A 17,071-nucleotide genomic window follows, 5' to 3' on the forward strand; every position below is an offset into this window, starting at 1 on the left:
TCCCCTCCCTCCCCTCCCCTCCCCTCTCCTCCCCTCTCCTCTCTTCTCCTCTCGAGACCTATTTTCACTCTTGTTGTCCAGACTGGAGTACAATGTGGCTCACTGCAACTTCTGCCTCCCTGGTTCAAGCAATTCTCCTGCCTCAGCCTCCTGAGTAGCTGCGATTACAGATACCCGCCACCATGCCTGGCTAATTTTTTGTATTTTAGTAGAGATGGGTTTTCACCATGTTGGCCAGGCTGGTCGTGAACTCCTGACCTCAGGTGATCTGCCTGCCTCAGCCTCCCAAAATGCTGGGATTACAGGCGTGAGACACTGCGCCCAGCCAGTTAAACCCCATTTCTACTAAAAATACAAAAAATTAGCTGGGCATGGTGCTGTGTGCCTGTAGTCCCAGATATTCGGGAGGCTGAGGCAGGAGAATTGCTTGAACCTGGGAGGCGGAAGCTGCAGTGATCTGAGATTGCGCCACTGCAGTCCATGCTGGGCAACAGAACATGACTCTGTCTCAAAAAAAAAAAAAAAAAAGAAGGAAAACCTCAGAAGTAAAGAAGTATATCTGAATTACATTTTTCATCAGCTTTACAGATTCCAAAATTTTGTTGAGGTCTCTCCTCAGTTATCTTCTTGCTCATTCTCTTTGTCCTTCTGCATTTAGATCTTATTCTTTCAAAGTCATTTTAGTAAGATTTGGGAGGAAATACAGGTATATATAGATATTAAATTCTCCATATTTAACCATAAGTTTCCAGTTTTTATTTATTTACTGAGTGCAGTGGCAAAATGACAGCTCACTCTAGCCTCAACCTACTGGGCTCAAGCGATCCTCCCATCCCAGCCTCCTGAGTAGCTGGGACCACAGGTGGGCACCACCACGGCCAGCTAATTTTTTATTTTTTGTAGATACAGGGTCTCGCCATGTTGCCCAGGCTGGTCTTGAACTCCTGAAGCAATCCTCCTCAGCCTTCCAAAGTGAGATTACAGGTGTGAGCCCTATGCTTGGCCTTTTTTTTTTTTTTTTTGAGATGGAGTTTCGCTCTTGTTGCCCAGGTTGCAGTACAATGGCATCATCTCGGCTCACTGTAACCTCTGCCTCCCAGGTTCAAGCGATTCTCCTACCTCAGCCTCCTGAGTAGCTGGGATTATAGGTGCCTGCCGCCACACCCAGCTAATTTTTATATTTTTTTTAGTAGAGACGGAGTTTCACCATGTTGGCCAGGCTGGTTGCGAACTCCTGACCTCAGGTGATCCACCTGCCTCGACCTCCGAAAATGCTGGGATTACAGGTGTGAGCCACCGCGCCCACCCTTTTTTTTTTTTTTAAATAGAGACAGGATCTTGTTATATTGCACAGGCTGGTTTAGAACTTCTGGGCTCAAGCAATCCTCTGCCTCCGCCTTCCAAAGTGCTGTGATTACAGGTGTCAGCCACTGGGCCTAGCCTCAAGTTATTTTTTGAAGGTAACCTTGTTACCAAAATTACAAATTTAGCCAGGCACCGTGGCTCATGCCTGTAATCTCAACACTTTTGGAGGCCGAGGTGGGTGGATCATTTGAGGTCAGGAGTTCGAGACCAGCCTGGCCAACATAGGGAAACCCTGTCGCTACTAAAAATACAAAAATTAGCTGAGCATGCTGGCACATGCCTGTAATCCCAGCTATTTGGGAGGTTAAGGCAGGAGAATCACTTGAACCTGGGAGGCAGAGATTGCAGTGAGCTAAGATTGCCCCATTGCACTCTAGCCTAGGCAACAAGACCAAAACTCCATCTCAAAAACAAAATACAAAAATTAGCCGGGCGTGATGGTGCACTCCTGTAATCCCAGCTACTCAGGAGGCTGAGGCAGGAAAATTGCTTGAACCCGTAGGTGGAGGTTGTAGTGAGCCAATATCATGCCATTGTTCTCTAGCCTGGGCAACAGAATTACTGTGTTTATCCAGTAGCACAGATGACAAAGAGTTGCCTTAAGATAAATTTATAAATTTTTTTTTTTTTTGATATGGAGCCTCTCTCTTTGTTGCCCAGGCTGAAGTGCAGTGGGCAAACTCAGATCACTGCAACCTCCACCTCCCAAGTTCAAGCGATTCTCCTGCCTCAGCCTCCTGAGTAGCTGGGATTACAGGCATGCGCCACCACGCCCAGCTAATTTTTGTGTTTTTAGTAGAGACGGGGTCTCGATCTCCTGACCTCGTGATCCATCTGCCTCAGATTCCCAAAGTGCTGGGATTACAGGCGTGAGCCACCGCGCCCGGCCAAAATCTTTAAATCATATCTATTTGAATTGCAATATGGATTTGTTTCTAGGAGACTTACTCTTCTAATTTTGTTTGACTTTGGCTAATGTTAGAACTTGTTTACACTCACTTCCTTAGCATGTAGAGAGGTGATTCAAACTGGGAAAGCTCAACCTAGAATTTTATTTTTGCAGATATTCCACAGAATTTTGTATTCGTGTGGCAGTAATCAAGAGTTTACTGTAACAATATGCAATCTTCTCTCTTCACCATTTACTGACAATCTCTACAGAGAAGAGGATCCCAAATTAAAGAAAAAACTTGAAACATCCTGGAAAATATAGGGTAGTTTGATCATTTTATAGTTTTCATGCTGCCAATCAGAATCTTTTCTAAAAATTATTTGATAAAGATATTCGACAAAGGTTTAATAGATTAATCAAGTTTACTAGGCTGTTTGCAGTGGCTCATGCCTGTAATCTCAGCACTTTGGGAGGCCTAGGTGGGAGGATCACTTGAGCTCACGAGTTCCAGACCAGCCTGGACAACATGGTGAAACTCTGTCTCTACTGAAAATACAAAACAAAACAAAACAAAAAAACCCCAAAACTAACCGGGCGTGGTGGTGCATGCCTATAGTCCCAGCTACTTGGGGAGCTGAGGTGGGAGAATAATTTGAGCCTGGTATGTATAGGTTGCAATCAGCTGAGATCCCACCACTGCACTCCAACCTGGGTGATAGAGCCAGACCCTGTCTCAAAAAAAAAAAAAAAAAGTTTACTTATTAGTCATCCTGGAGTTTTTGTATCTCAGTGGGAGTCATAAGATTGAGTATCTATTTGTGGCATTTTGAGCATCAATAGGTAATAAGAATGATGTTTTAGGGAGCAGAACTTTTTGTGCACCCATGAATTAAACAGGATTATATTGGTCACCTTTGGAAAAACAGTTGAACTTCGAAAAGAGGAAATAGAGGAAATGAATTTGAGTTTCATATTTACAAATTACTAATCACTACCTCTTGTTTTAGTTATCTTCTAGTTATCTATTGTTGTTACTGTTTACTTATTTATTAATAACTAATAAACTACCTTAAAAATGAGTAGTTTAAAACAACAACTATGCTTTATGTATTCAAGATTCTTTTGCTGTTGTTGTTGTTTGTTTGAGACAGGGTCTTACTCTGTCACCCAGGCTGGAGTGCAGTGGCATGATCTTGGCTCATTGCAGCCTGGACCTTCATGGCTTAAGTGGTTCTCCTACCTCAGCCTCCCAAGTAACTGAGACGACAGGTGTATGCCACGACGCCTGGCTAATTTTTTGTATTTTTTGTGGAGATGGATTTTTGCCATGTTGCCTACGGTGGTCTCAAACGCTTGTGCTCAATCTGCCTGCCTCTGCCTCCCAAAGTGTTAGGATTATAGGCGTGAGCCACCACATCTGGCCTTACTCAAGATTCTTTTTTTTTTTTTTGAGACGGAGTTTCGCTCGTGTTGCCCATCCTGGAGTGCAATGGCGTGATCTGGGCTCGCTGCAACCTCCACCTCCCGGATTCAAGCGATTCTCCTGTCTCAGCCTCCTGAATAGCTGGGATTACAGGCGTGCGCCACCACACCCGGCTAATTTTTGTATTTTTTGTAGAGACGGGGTTTCACCATGTTGGTCAGGCTGGTCTCGAACTCCTTGACATCGTGATCTGGCCACCCTGGCCTCCCAAAGTGCAAGGATTATAGGCATGAGCCACCACATCTGGACTTACTCAAGATTCTTTAGGCCAGGTGTGATGGCTCATGCCTGTAATCCCAGTGCTTTGGGAGGCCGAGGCAGATGGATCACCTGAGGTTGGGAGTTTGAGACCAGCCTGACCAACACGGAGAAACCCCGTCTCTGCTAAAAAAAAATACAAAATTAGCTGGGCATGGTGGTGCATGCCTGAAATCCCAGTTACTCAGGAGCCTGAGGCAGGAGAATTACTTGAACTCAGGAGGCAGGGGTTGCAGTGAGCAAAGATCATGCCATTGTACTCCGGCCTGGGCAACAAGAGCAAAACTCTGTCTCAAAGAAAAAGAAAAAAAAGAAAAAAAAAAGAGAAATATTCTTGAATTTGGCCAGAGCATAGTGGAATAGCCTGTCTCCTCCACATGGTGTTGACTGGGCAGCTCAACAAAAGGCTGGAGGATCCAAGTCAACTTCACTTGCATGGCTGGGGCCTGCACTGGTTGGCTGGGACAGCTGGAGGATGTCTGGGCTCTCTATCCCTTCATAATCTCTCATTTCCCAGGGCCTCTGTCTACAATGAAAGATACATGGCCACTTTCTCCAATAGGGTAGTTAGACTTCTTTATACAAGAAATGGCTTCCCAAAGAGCAAAACAGAAACTGCCAGGTCTCTTAAGGAATAGGCCCAGAACTGGCACAGTGCTATTTCCACTGCATTCTATTGGTGAAAGCAAGTCACAAGACTAGCCCAGATTCAAGAGAAAAAGAAACAGACTCCACCTCCTGATGGGAGGAGTGTGGTGTGTGCACAGGGATGGGAAAAACTGTTGATGACTATTTTCTACTTTTGCAGACAATTTACCACACCACTTAACCTCATAAAATTCAGTTTTGTTTTGTTTTTGTAAAAGTAACTCACTTTAGATCTACAGATAGAATATAAATATATAGACATATATCCCCTAACTCTAAGGTCCTGTACAAACATAAAAACCTACATTGCCTTAAAAGGTGTTGATCTGGAAATTTCTCAAAGCATATTAGCACAGTGGGCATCTAGAATTATTGGTGTTCTCTGGGTGTTGATCATCTCTCCTGGTACTAAGGAGAGCAGGAGTGATCCTGCTGGGTGGTTTTCTGGGACAGGATTTCTCAGTGGTACGAGTGGGAATGATTTCTGGTGGTTCCAAGTGAGTTTAAACTCTGGAGAAAATGCATTAGTTGCACTGGCCTACCTTTATTTATCTTTAAACTGCAAATTAACTAGTTTAGAAAAGAGAAAGTTAAAAAGTTAAGAGAACAGCAGAACAGCAGTCTGTAGTTATTCTTTTTTTCTTTTTAGACAGAGTCTCGCTCTGTCACTCAGGCTGGAGTACAATGGTGCAGTCTCGGCTCACTGCAATCTCCGCCTCCCAGGTTCAAGCGTTTCTCCTGCCTCAGCCTCCCAAGTAGCTGGGATTATGTGTGTGTAGTGTGTGCCACCACACCCAGCTAATTTTTGTAGTTTTAGTAGAGACGGGGTTTCATCATGTTGGCCAGGGTGATTTCGATCTCCTGACCTTGTGATCTGCCCGCCTCGACCTCCCACAGTGCTGGGATTACAGGCGTGAGCCACTGTACCTGGCTTATAGTTATTCTTAACTCCTACTCCATCACCTATTCCCCCAAGAAAGCATCAACCAAATTATTTCCTAATAGAAGTATGAATTTAAAGGCCAGACACGGTGGCTCACGCCTGTAATCCCAGCACGTTGGGAGGCCAAGGTGGGCAGATCACGAGGTCGGGAGATCGAGACCATCCTGGACAACATGGTGAAACCCCATCTCTACTAAAAATACAAAAATTAGCCAGGCGTGGTGTCGTGTGCCTGTAATCTCATCTACTTGGGAGGCTGCGGCAGGAGAATTGCTTGAACCAGGGAGTCAGAGGTTGCAGTGGGCCGAGATCATGCCACTGTACTCCAGCCTGGCGACAGAGCAAGACTCTGTCAACAACAACAACAACAACAACAACAACAAAAGAAATACGAATTTAAATTAGTAGCTGAGACTTATTTGAGGTATGATCAATTATTAAACCTGTCTTAAATACCCACTCTGTGCTCAACACTGTGCCCACTCCTATGAGTGATGCCAGAGAAAGCCAAGTTACTGACTTAATTTCCCTCTAGGAAATTCCAATCTAGTTGGGAGCAATCAGAATTAAATAACATATATGAGTGCCTCACACCTGTAATCCCAGCACTTTGGGAGGCCGAAGTAGGCGGATCACCTGAGGTCAGGAGTTCAAGACCAGCCTGGCCAACATGGTGAAACTCCATCTCTACTAAAAATACAAAACTTAGCCATGCGTGGTGATGCACAGCTGTAGTCCCAGCTACTCAGGAGGCTGAGGCAGGAGAGTTGCTTGAGCCGAGGAGGTGGAGGTTGCAGTGAGCCAGGATCTCACCACTTAATTCCAGCCTGGGCGACAGAGTGAGCTCTGTCTCAAAAAAATGAAAACACACACACACACACAAACATAAATGAGATGTTGCAAGGCATCATAGGGTAAATGCTAAACGAGTAGAACATTTAATAAGTGCTGAGAACATTTAACAAGTGGAGGGAAACTTGTTTAAGGTAGAAAATAGCGTAAGCAAAACTAAAAGGATCTGAATGACTATCACCTGTCATTACAGAACAAAAAGGATACTAGTGAGATTTTGTTTGCTTTTTATTTTTTTTTTTGAGATGGAGTCTAGCTCTGTCACCCAGGCTGGAGTGCAGTGGCGCAATCTTGGCTCACCACAACCTCTGCCTCCTGGGTTCAAGCGATTCTCCTGTTTCAGCCTCCCAAGTAGCTGGGATTACAGGTGTCCACCACCACGCCTGGCTAATTTTTTTTGTATTTTTGGTAGAGACGAGGTCCACCATGTTGGACAGGCTAGTTTCGAACTCCTGACCTCAAGTGATCTGCCTGCCTTGGCCTCCCAAAGTGCTAGGATTACAGGTGTAAGCCACTGTGCCCAGCCCACTAGTGAGATTTGATCAGAAAAATGTGTGCTAGGAAGTTGTTCTAATTACTATTGCTACCCTAACAACACCGGATTTAGATATTTAAAAGAATAATGATTATTTTATTATTTCTGGTGATTTCTGTGGCACAGGAGTTTGGGAAAGGCTGAGCTGGCTGGTTCTGACTCATGATCTCTCCCAAGGTCAGATGGTGGCTGCAGCTGGAATGGTGGTTGAAGAAGCTGGGGGCTGGCTGGGCACCTCTCACTCTCTTTACGTAGTCTCAAGGCTTCTCCAGGTGATTGCCTTTATAGGTTAGTTTGGGCTTTCTCAGAGGGTAGGTATTTGGAGAGAGCCACTGTCATATGTCCCCAGGAAGCAGACTGAGATGTCGGGACATTTGTTGTTGAGTGATACTGGGACCATTACCTGTGGAAGGGAGGAGAAAGAAGCAGGATTAAGTAGAGAGAGAAACTGAATGGCATTGCTGTCCTAACGGAGGCCTCAGCTGACCCCGACAGGTCAGCTGTGCTCTGGAGCTAGGATGACCCTTCTGAGTTTGTCTAAATCTGGGCAAAAGGGCAGGCTGGTCCTTTACATCTCTGTGTTAATCACTCACTGGATTCAGGCTTCCCCAAAAGGAGGTATAACCTTGAGTGAGGTAATCTTGAGCCAAGGCAGTCCCCTACGAGGGCTGACAGTTTAGGGTCATCTTCCAGTAGTACTCCCAGTAGCTACAGGAACAAGTTCCTCATTCCTGAAGGAAAAGGTGGGTGGTACATCACAGTGTCCACCACAGTTCTAACACCATCTGTGGCTTTCCATAGAGGGACTCAGCCATTTTGTATGGACCTGGCAGAGAGGAAGCTGGGGGAATAAATGTCCAATCTCACTTTCCTCCTGACTTGATTTCCTATCAGGACCAAGTCCAGGAAGCCATAGGACTTCACGCAGTCCATATAGGTTCTGCCTTACAGAACAGTGTGGAGAAGAGTGAAGAGTAGATCTAGAAGTGCAAACAATATATTCAGCAGCAGTAGATGAGCTTGGTTTTTGAATGTTAAAGGCATGTTGAATTTAATAGTATCCTGAGGGGCCAGGTGCGGTGGCTCACACCTGTAATCCCAGCACTTTGGGAGGCCCAGGCGGGCGGTACACGAGGTCAGGAGATCAAGACCATCCTGGCTAACATGGTGAAACCCCGTCTCTACTAAAAATACAAAAAATTGGCCAGGTGTGGTGGTGGGCACCTGTAGTCCCAGCTACTTGGGATGCTGAGGCAGGAGAATAGCGTGAACCCGGGAGGCGGAGCTTGCAGTGAGCCGAGATCAGGCCACTGCACTCCAGCCTGCGAGACAGCAAGACTGCATCTCAAAAAAAAAAAAAAAAAAAAAAAAATATATCATATAAATAAATAATATACCGATGGAGCTTTCTACTGGTAGATTAAAGGATTTCTGAATCATCTCTCACCTGCTCCACTTAACTAGGCTACTTTTTTTTTTTTTTTTTTTTTTGAGACAGAATCTTGCTTTGTTGCCCAGGCTAGAGTTCAATAGCATGATCTTGGCTCACTGGAACCTCCACCTCCTGGGTTCAAGTGATTCTTGTGCCTCAGCCTCCCAGATAGCTGGGATTATAGATAGGCATGTGACAACACGCCCGGCTAATTTTTGTATTTTTAGTAGAGATGGGGTTTCACCATGTTGGCCAGGCTGGTCTCAAACTCCTGGCCTCAAGTGGTTTGCCCACCTTGGCCTCCCAAAATGCTGGGATTACAGGCGAGAGACACCGTGCCCACCTTAACTTGGTTACTTAACCTCACTTTTCATTTTGCCATTTAAACCTTACCTAATTACTTCAGCTTAAAGAGTGATCTGATCTGGTACATGAGTTTGGCTTTGGCTTTTCTCCTGACTAAATTTCACTCTTTTTTTTTTTCTTTGAGACGAAGTCTCGCTCTGTTGACCAGGCTGGAGTGCAGTGGCACGATCTCGGCTCACTGCAAGCTCCGCCTCCCGGGTTCACGGCATTCTCCTGCCTCAGCCTCCCGAGTAGCTGGGACTACAGGCGCCCGCCACCGCGCCCGGCTAATTTTGTTTTGTGTATTTTAGTAGAGACGGAGTTTTATGGTGTTAGCCAGGATGGCCTCGATCTCCTGACCTCGTGATCCACCCGCCTCCGCCTCCCAGAGTGCTGGGATTACAGGCATGAGCCACCGCGCCCCGCCCTATGGTGTACTTTCTGCAGCCACTATTCAATGGTAAAATGAGTTCATGGCCTTTCTTCAGATTATTTCCAGGATACAATTTAACCCCAATCTTCATCTTTTATTTGAAACCCTACCATCTGACATCAGTAATAATTTCTTCCATCTCTTCTTTGGCTTCCATACATTTTTTTCCTTCTTTACCCACTCCTCAGTTTCCTTGAGGACTTTGGTAGACAATCCCTCCCTCCTCTCTTTTCCCCTTCAACCTTGTTTTGCTCTCCTTTGCCTGGGAGTCCTTGGACATTTTATTTAATTTTTTTTTGAGATAGAGTCTCACTTTGTCGCCCAGGTTGGAGTGCGGTGGCACCATCCTGGCTCACTCTGTCGCTCAGGCTCATTGCAATCTCCCGCTCCTGGGTTTAAGCGATTCTAGCGCCTCAGCCTCCCGAGAAGCTGGGATTACGGGCACGCCCCACCGTGTCCGGCTAATTTTTGTATTTTTAGTAGAGACGGGGGTTTCACCATGTTGGCCAGGCTGGTCTCGAACTCCTGACCTCAGGTGACCACCCGCCTCGGCCTCCTAAAGTGCTGGGATTACAGGCATGACCCACGGTGCCCAGCCAGTATTTACATTTTAAATGTAATCCTCTTTGAGGAGCAGTGTGTCTCTGTTGGGAGTGGAGTAGGGAAGGTGGAGTTGTGAGGATTCTGTTGGAAAGCCAAAGATCTCTAACCTTAGAAACAGGAAAAATAGCAACCAGTTCTGTGAGGTATGGGACTAATTCCCCCACTTCCCACCTGCTTCCCCATATCATTTGGAATTTATTTGGTTATTTATCCTGAGAATGATGTAAGGGAATAAGAATGATAGAATTTAAGCAAGAGCTAAGAAAAAAGACCCTCAAGACAAAATTTTAAAAGATAATTCTTTTTTTTTTTTTTTGAGACAGAGTTTGGCTTTTGTTGCTCAGCCTGGAGTGCAATAGCATGATTTCGGTTCACTGCAAACTCCGCCTCCCAGGTTAAAGCAATTCTCCTGTCTCAGCCTCTGGAGTAGCTGGGATTACAGGCGCCCGCCACCACACCCGGCTAACATTTTGTATTTTTTGTAGAGACGAGGTTTCACCATATTAGTCAGGCTGCTCTCGAACTCCTGACCTCAGGTGATCCCACCGCCTTGGCCTTCCAAAGTGCTGGGATTACAGGTGTGAGCCACCACACCCGGCTAAAAGATAATTCTTATCTCACTCTTTAATATCCCATCCCACATAGACAAACTGGTTTTTTTTTTTTTTTCCTTCTTCTGTCTTGAACACTAAATTTTAATCCCCTGAGGGGATGCACTGTTCCTGGAGGTACTGTGATACTAGGTGGATGCGTTAAGTGAACAAGAAAGCTCCTATTGCGTCTTGCTGCTCCCAAAATCCATTTAATATATTGGACTTGGATAGAAAATATATCAGATATTAAACTGTTAAGAACAGATCCTACACTTGATCTTAGCCAAAAGGCAGAGAAGAAGCGATAAACACTTTTAAAAGCACACTTTACCTACAGATTTCCATGGAAACCAACCAAGGGAAATTAGAGAGGCATTGCTGTGCCATTTCTATGCTAATTAATGTCTGATTTTCATTAGGCCAGCGTTGTTTTTCCTCCAAGGTCTTAGCGTTTATTACAGCAAAAATGAACTCAGTAACAATTCCTCCAGGATAGTTTTATTTAAATATTATTAACTTACATACTTCACCCAACTGCTTTCAAAATTGTCTTTTATGGTGTTAAACTACCATCTTTAAAATCTTGGCTCTGGCTCTGCATCACGGAAGGTCAGTCTCTGTGAAAAGCCTGACCCCAGCAGGACAATGCCAAGGTATCTTTTTAATGTGATGCGCACGTTGCCGTACACCTTGGCTGCAAAGCAGCGGCTGTGCTTTTAAAACCGCCAAGAGCCAGTGCATGCCGTGTGGTGAATTATCAGTATCGCAACTTGGGCACGGAAGGATGCTTTCTCCCTCTTTAACACTAACAACAGAATAAAAAAACCAAAAACTAAAAACCAAATCCAACAGACAACAAAACCGTCCGAGTGCCTAGGGAAAGCGCGCCAACTACATAAAGAAAAGTAGGGGGGGGTACTGGGATTCAAAATCATTTCTCCGGGACGTACACCCTCCTGGACCTATCAAAATTAACTGCGCCCTTGATCGTAGCCAATAGATACGGAGTTTCTGGTCCTGGTCCTCCCTGAAGACTGATAGACATTTACCTAGCCCAATAGAATAACGTGACGCTGAAGAATCAACCAATACGTTTGGGAGGTGGGTGGAGTGTAGGCCAGGGGGTTGGCGGTGCCGTGTCATGGAGGCTCAGTCTCTGAGCAGCCATTGAAGGGGAAGGAACTGCGGGTGTGTGTGTGTGTGTGTGTATGTGTGTGTGTATGTGTGTGCGCGCGTGCGTGCGTGTGAGTGCGCGCGCTAGTGTGTGGACAAGGAGGTGGGGGCAGCTGAGTTAGAGTCCCAACTCTTGGACTCCATTTGCTATTCTCTTCTTTCTCCCCCACACCTATCTGGTGGTAGTGGGCGTTTATATTTGCGTTCCTTTTCATTCATTTCTAAATCTCTTAAAAATTTTGGGTTGGGGGTATTGGGAAAGGCAGGAAAGGGAAAAGAAGGAGAGTAGTAGCTGAAGAGCAAGAGGAGGACATGGAGATGAAGAAGAAGATTAACCTGGAGTTAAGGAACAGAGCCCCGGAGGAGGTGAGATGACTCAGCCCCCACCCCTTCCCCATCAGTCCTGTATTCTGAGGATCGGATTTCTGGTGGTCCTGGGTGGGTGTGCGGGGATGGAGTAATAAGTTAGCCCCCGCCCCCCCGGTTTAGGGTTGGGGAAATGTTTAATTTTAAGTTTTAAATCATTAAAATCTTCTACTTAAAATGGCGAAGGGTTGAAGTTTCTAGGGGCGTTTTGTGTGTGCATGGGGCTTAGCTCCTTTCGGCTTTCATCGAGTCGGGCGTCCTGGCCTCGTGGGGCGGGAAGCGGGCTGGTGGGGGCGCTCTGCCGCTTCGCTCCCGGCGCTCCTCCTCCTGGGGGCCAGCGGCGTGGGCGCGACCCCCCAGTCCCACTCGGCCCCTGCCGCAGCCATCGGCGCCTGAGAAGTTAGTCCAACTTTTCTGCAGTGCGGCCAACTCATCTTTTTGGGGGGTGGGCTCCCCCGGCCTCGAGGCCCTGGGCGTCCGACGTCGCGACGGGCGCGGACTGGGGTCGCTTTCAGGGTCCGCGCACTGTCTGCTCCGGCGGCGCCCACTCCTCCGGGAAGCCGCGCGCGCCGCCCTCCGCCCTCCGCCCGGCGGAATCTGGGTCAGCGGCGGGTTCTCTGACCGCGGGCGAGTTTGGGGACTCGTCGCAGTGACCGGAGGTGGGGAGGGGACGGGAGGCATAATCCGCTTCTTCCCCCGCCGTGTAACGATATGTGGCACGTCGTGTGGCCGCAAGTCTGAATTTGATCCCTGGAGACGGTTTCACAAAACTCAACATAAGGGACGTAGTAGTTTTGTGCTTTAAAGATGGGTTCGCCGAAACGAAATGATGCGCTCTTACTGCTGTTGCCTTAGTTAAAGAGACTGGGTTGGGAGGGGCCACATGAGGCGGGGTCGCGGTCAACTTTTCGGGGGTCGGGCAGGAGGCGTTTCCGCCTCCTTTTCGCGGTTGCCTCCTCGGCCTCACCTACCCAGGGCGAAGGCGCGAGGGCAACGCGGGTTGGGAGGCGACTGCTTTTTTCCTTGGGGAGTCCCCGCCCGGTGTGGGGTTTCCCGTCAGTCGGAGCGGCAGGTCGCGAGAGCAGGGCCGGTGGCCAGCGGGGAGCCTCGCAGAGGAAAGCATCTGTCTTGCTGAAAGAAGCCCTAGAATTGGAATGTAAGGGAGTTGTCTGTAGCTGGATCGACCGATCGATAGAAGGATATAACTGGGGTGGTGTCTGTGCAGACCGGCATAGAGGATGAGCAGGGTCTGTCTGGGCTTTCGCGTCCGGCGTGTGGAGTGGCAACTAAGACTTTTTTTTTCTTCTAAGGTGCCTGTTTTCTGAAATTGGCAGGGGCCAGGGAGGGCAAACAGTTGCTTGCTATCAGGGTCATCCCGGAGAGATCTTGAAGTTTCTAGAACTTATTCTTAGGGGCTTCAGGGAAAAAACAAAATCAAACTTTAAAAGCTGTCTCTCACAAGCACACGTTTAGAATACTTTTGGTGGCGTGGGTTGGAAAATTGAATCCCGCCCCCCCCTCCCCGCCAGGATTCTTTCACTTAGTGATTGTAGTAATTTCTTTGCCAGTTTTGGGAGTGCAGGACGTTGCCTTTTTTCAGCTTCTTCCTCTGTGTTGTAATAACGGTCTCTTACATTTGTATAGACAGTTTACAAAGCACTTTTCCCGTTTGTTATTTGCTTTCCTCCTTACACACTTGTAAGGTGGATTGTGTTATTCTAGAATCCAAATTAGCAGACGGAGTCTCAGGGCAGTGAAATGATTTACACAAGTGGAGGAATTGGTTTTCTGACACCAAATCTAGTAGCCCCCACTCCTCAACTAAATGGGGAGTGTGAAGACGAACCAATTCACAGCTCTGCGGCAAACCAAGTGTGACTCTAGGCAAGCCATTCTTGTTCTCTGGGCCATAGTTTCCACTTCTCCAAAACGGAGCTCAAGATGATCTCTCTGGCAACAGAAATAATTATGTCAAAATCGTATTCAAATAGAGAAGGTGGCATTCCTTGTTGCCAAATTTTAGCCCTTGGATACCTCAAACAGGTTTTCATATTGGGTATAGAGAACTAGGATCTTCGGCCTTTCCCTTAAAGATTAAGTCCATTCAAGCCCACACCAGGAAGTTTGTTACTACAAACTCTTACCTAATAGGGAATTCAGCCCCACTCCTTGAGGAATGGGGAAAAGTGCACAGAAATGCTATTATACCAGAGTGGTAGGAAGAAATAACATTTTGTTAAGAATGTATTGTTTTGGGTGATACTGTTTGGCCTGGATGTGAGAACCAATAATACCCTCTGGGCTGTTCCCAGAGGAGCTTTCTAACATTTCTTCATAAAGGGTAAGGAGGTTTTTTTGAGTAATGATGGTATTTATCAACCAAAGAGAAGGGGTTTTAAACTGAAAAAGTGATTAAAAGTTTTTTTTTTTTTTGGTTTTTTTTTTTTTTTTTTTTTTTTGAGATAGAGTCTCAATCTGTTGCCCAAGGTGGAGTGCAATGGTGTGGCCTTGGCTCATTGCAACCTCCGCCGCCCGGGTTCAAGTGATTCTCCTGTCTCAGCCTCCCAAGCAGCTGGGATTACAGGTGCCCACCATCACGCCTGGCTGAGTTTTGTATTTTTAGTAGGGACAGGGTTTCACTGTGTTGGCCAGGCTTATTTTGAACTCCTAACCTCAAGTGATCCACCTGCCTCAGCTTTCCAAAGTGCTGGGATGACAGGCGTGAGCCCCTGCGCCTGGCGCTCTTTGTAGGTTTTAGGGCAGCTCACTTGAATCTTTTCCTGGTAGCTCAGGTACCCGCTCCTTACATAAATATATTCTCTGATGCTGAGGGTCCTCCTTATCAGGGTCAGAAACAGGTTTCACATGGGAACTTCTTCAACGTTTGTTTCTTATGTATCAGTGATTTGAAGCAGGCATTGAACTTTAGTCCAAGTTTAAATTGAAAAAATGACCAGGCGAGGTGGCTCATCCCTGTAATCCCAGCACTTTGGGAGGCTGAGGGGGAGGATCACCTGAGGTCAGGAGTTCAGGACCAGCCTGGCCAACATGGCGAAACCCTGTTTCTACTAAAAATACAAAAAAATTAGGGAGTGGTGACATGCACCTGTAATCCCAGCTACTTGAGAGGCTGAGACAGGAGAATTGCTTGGACCCAGGAGTTGGAGGTTGCAGTGAGCCGAGATCGTGCCATTGAACTCCAGCCTGGGTAACAGAACAACACTCCATCTCAAAAAAAAAAAAAAAAAACCAGAAGGAAAAAAAGGAAAAAAGAAATTAAAAAGATTATAGTGATGACTTTAGATTGTATATCAGTTTTGGGGGGAAATGAAAAGGATCTGTGTAAGGGGATTGCTGGGGTTTTTGTTGTCTTGTGTTTTATTTTAACTGATGGGCAATCAGACTGGAGATTGGTGGTTTTAATAGTTACATTTCCAAAGTGTCAAGACCCAGGTCTCTACCTAAACAGATTACAAACTAAAGAATCATTAATTAATGTTTTCCCTCTTACAGGTGACAGAGTTAGTCCTTGATAATTGCCTGTGTGTAAATGGAGAAATTGAAGGCCTGAATGATACTTTCAAAGAACTAGAATTTCTGAGTATGGCTAATGTGGAACTAAGTTCACTGGCCCGGCTTCCCAGCTTAAATAAACTTCGAAAAGTAAGTTGGCATTTAGGTGAAGCATCATGATTTAAATGTCATGGCTGTTATGTCTAGTGTTTGGCCAAATGGAATTACCATTCTGCTTGCTAATTAGAAGTTTTTAAGTTTCTAGAGATAAGAAAAAGTTATATAGGATTTTGAGAATCAGCTCTAATACTGCTTTTATAAATTTATTTACTTACTTATTTTTAAGACAGGGTCTTATTCTGTCGCCCAGGCTGCAGTGCCGTGGTGTGATCTTGGCTCATTGCAACCTCTGCCTCCGGGGATCAAGCATCCTCCCACCTCAGCCTCCCGAGTAGCTGAGGCTACAGGCATGTGCCACCATACCTGGCTAATTTTTGTATTTTTTGCAGAGACAGGGTTTTACCTTGTTGTCCAGACTGGTTTCAAATTCCTGGGCTCCAGTCATCCTCCTGCCTCAGCCTCCCACAGTGCTGGGATTAGAGGAGTTAGCCTCTGTGCCTGGCCTAGAAATTTAAATCTAATAGTGGAATTGCCTTATAATATGAATTTGTATTTAATATATACCAAATATTTTTCTCTACATCATGAAATCCAAATGTAGTACAACTAGAATCCAAGCTGGGTTAAGAGCCCATTATGTAGGTGTTCTAATACATTATTTGGCAGATGTAGAAAGGAATTTGGAAATTAATGATCTGTAGTGATAGTTTCTTGAAGCCATAGAGAATGAGTTTTTTTTTTTTTCTTCAAATTGATATACTTTAAAAATCTTTGATATGCCAGGTGTGGTGGCTCATGCCTGTAATCCCAGCACTTTGGGAGGCCGACGCGGGTGGATCACCTGAGGTCAGGAGTTCGAGACCAGCCTGGCCAACATGGTGAAACCCCATCTCTACTAAAATACAAAATTAGCTGGGTGTGGTGGCGGGTGCCTGTAATCCCAGCTACTTGGGAGGCTGAGGCAGGAGAATTTGTTTGAACCCAGGAGGCGGAGGTTGCAGTGAGTGGAAATTGCACCCCTGCACTCCAGCCTGAGTAACAGAGTGATACTTCGTTTAAAAAAAAAAGCTTTGATATGATACCTTTACCATTCTTTGTTTTTTTCCTATGTTGAATGTATAGTTGGAGCTTAGTGATAACATAATTTCTGGAGGCTTGGAAGTCCTGGCAGAGAAATGTCCAAATCTTACCTACCTCAATCTGAGTGGAAACAAAATAAAAGATCTCAGTACAGTAGAAGCTCTGGTAAGTGAAACGGTTTTGTCTCTGGACTTGCTTTTTTTGGTTAAATTTTCTGAGATTTGTTTGTGTCTATTAATTTCTATTTAACTCTTAAAACTTATGAATTTTTTTGTATGTTATGATCTAGGCAGTTACTGATTTCATTTCTTTTAGACTAAAATATTCAGATGAAATTTTAAATCAATGAGAAATTTATTTTATCATCAACTTCAGAAGTTGACTATCTGGTTTTAAAATTTCCAGGTTTTTTTTTTTTTTTTTTTTTTTTTTTTTTT

At 45.6% G+C, this 17,071-nt stretch overlaps 1 protein-coding gene across 2 annotated transcripts in view; it reads left to right on the forward strand.

The window, feature by feature from the left end:
* Window positions 1-11,495: 11,495 nt before the first annotated feature.
* The window catches only part of ANP32E (acidic nuclear phosphoprotein 32 family member E), a 17,382-nt gene continuing 11,806 nt past the window's right edge, over window positions 11,496-17,071 (forward strand). The window contains exons 1-3 of one of the 2 annotated variants that reach the window (XM_017877829.1): window positions 11,496-11,921; window positions 15,435-15,584; window positions 16,677-16,799. In XM_017877829.1, coding sequence (XP_017733318.1) covers window positions 11,868-11,921; window positions 15,435-15,584; window positions 16,677-16,799 — 327 coding nt within the window. In that variant the 5' untranslated portion in view covers window positions 11,496-11,867. Of the gene's footprint in view, window positions 11,922-12,930; window positions 13,078-15,434; window positions 15,585-16,676; window positions 16,800-17,071 lie in introns of those variants that run through there. The other variant, XM_017877831.1, reaches the window with a different exon arrangement.

Source organism: Rhinopithecus bieti, unplaced genomic scaffold (genome assembly GCF_001698545.2).
Source record: "Rhinopithecus bieti isolate Rb0 unplaced genomic scaffold, ASM169854v2 scaffold_10548, whole genome shotgun sequence".
NCBI classification, from domain to species: Eukaryota; Metazoa; Chordata; class Mammalia; order Primates; family Cercopithecidae; genus Rhinopithecus; species Rhinopithecus bieti.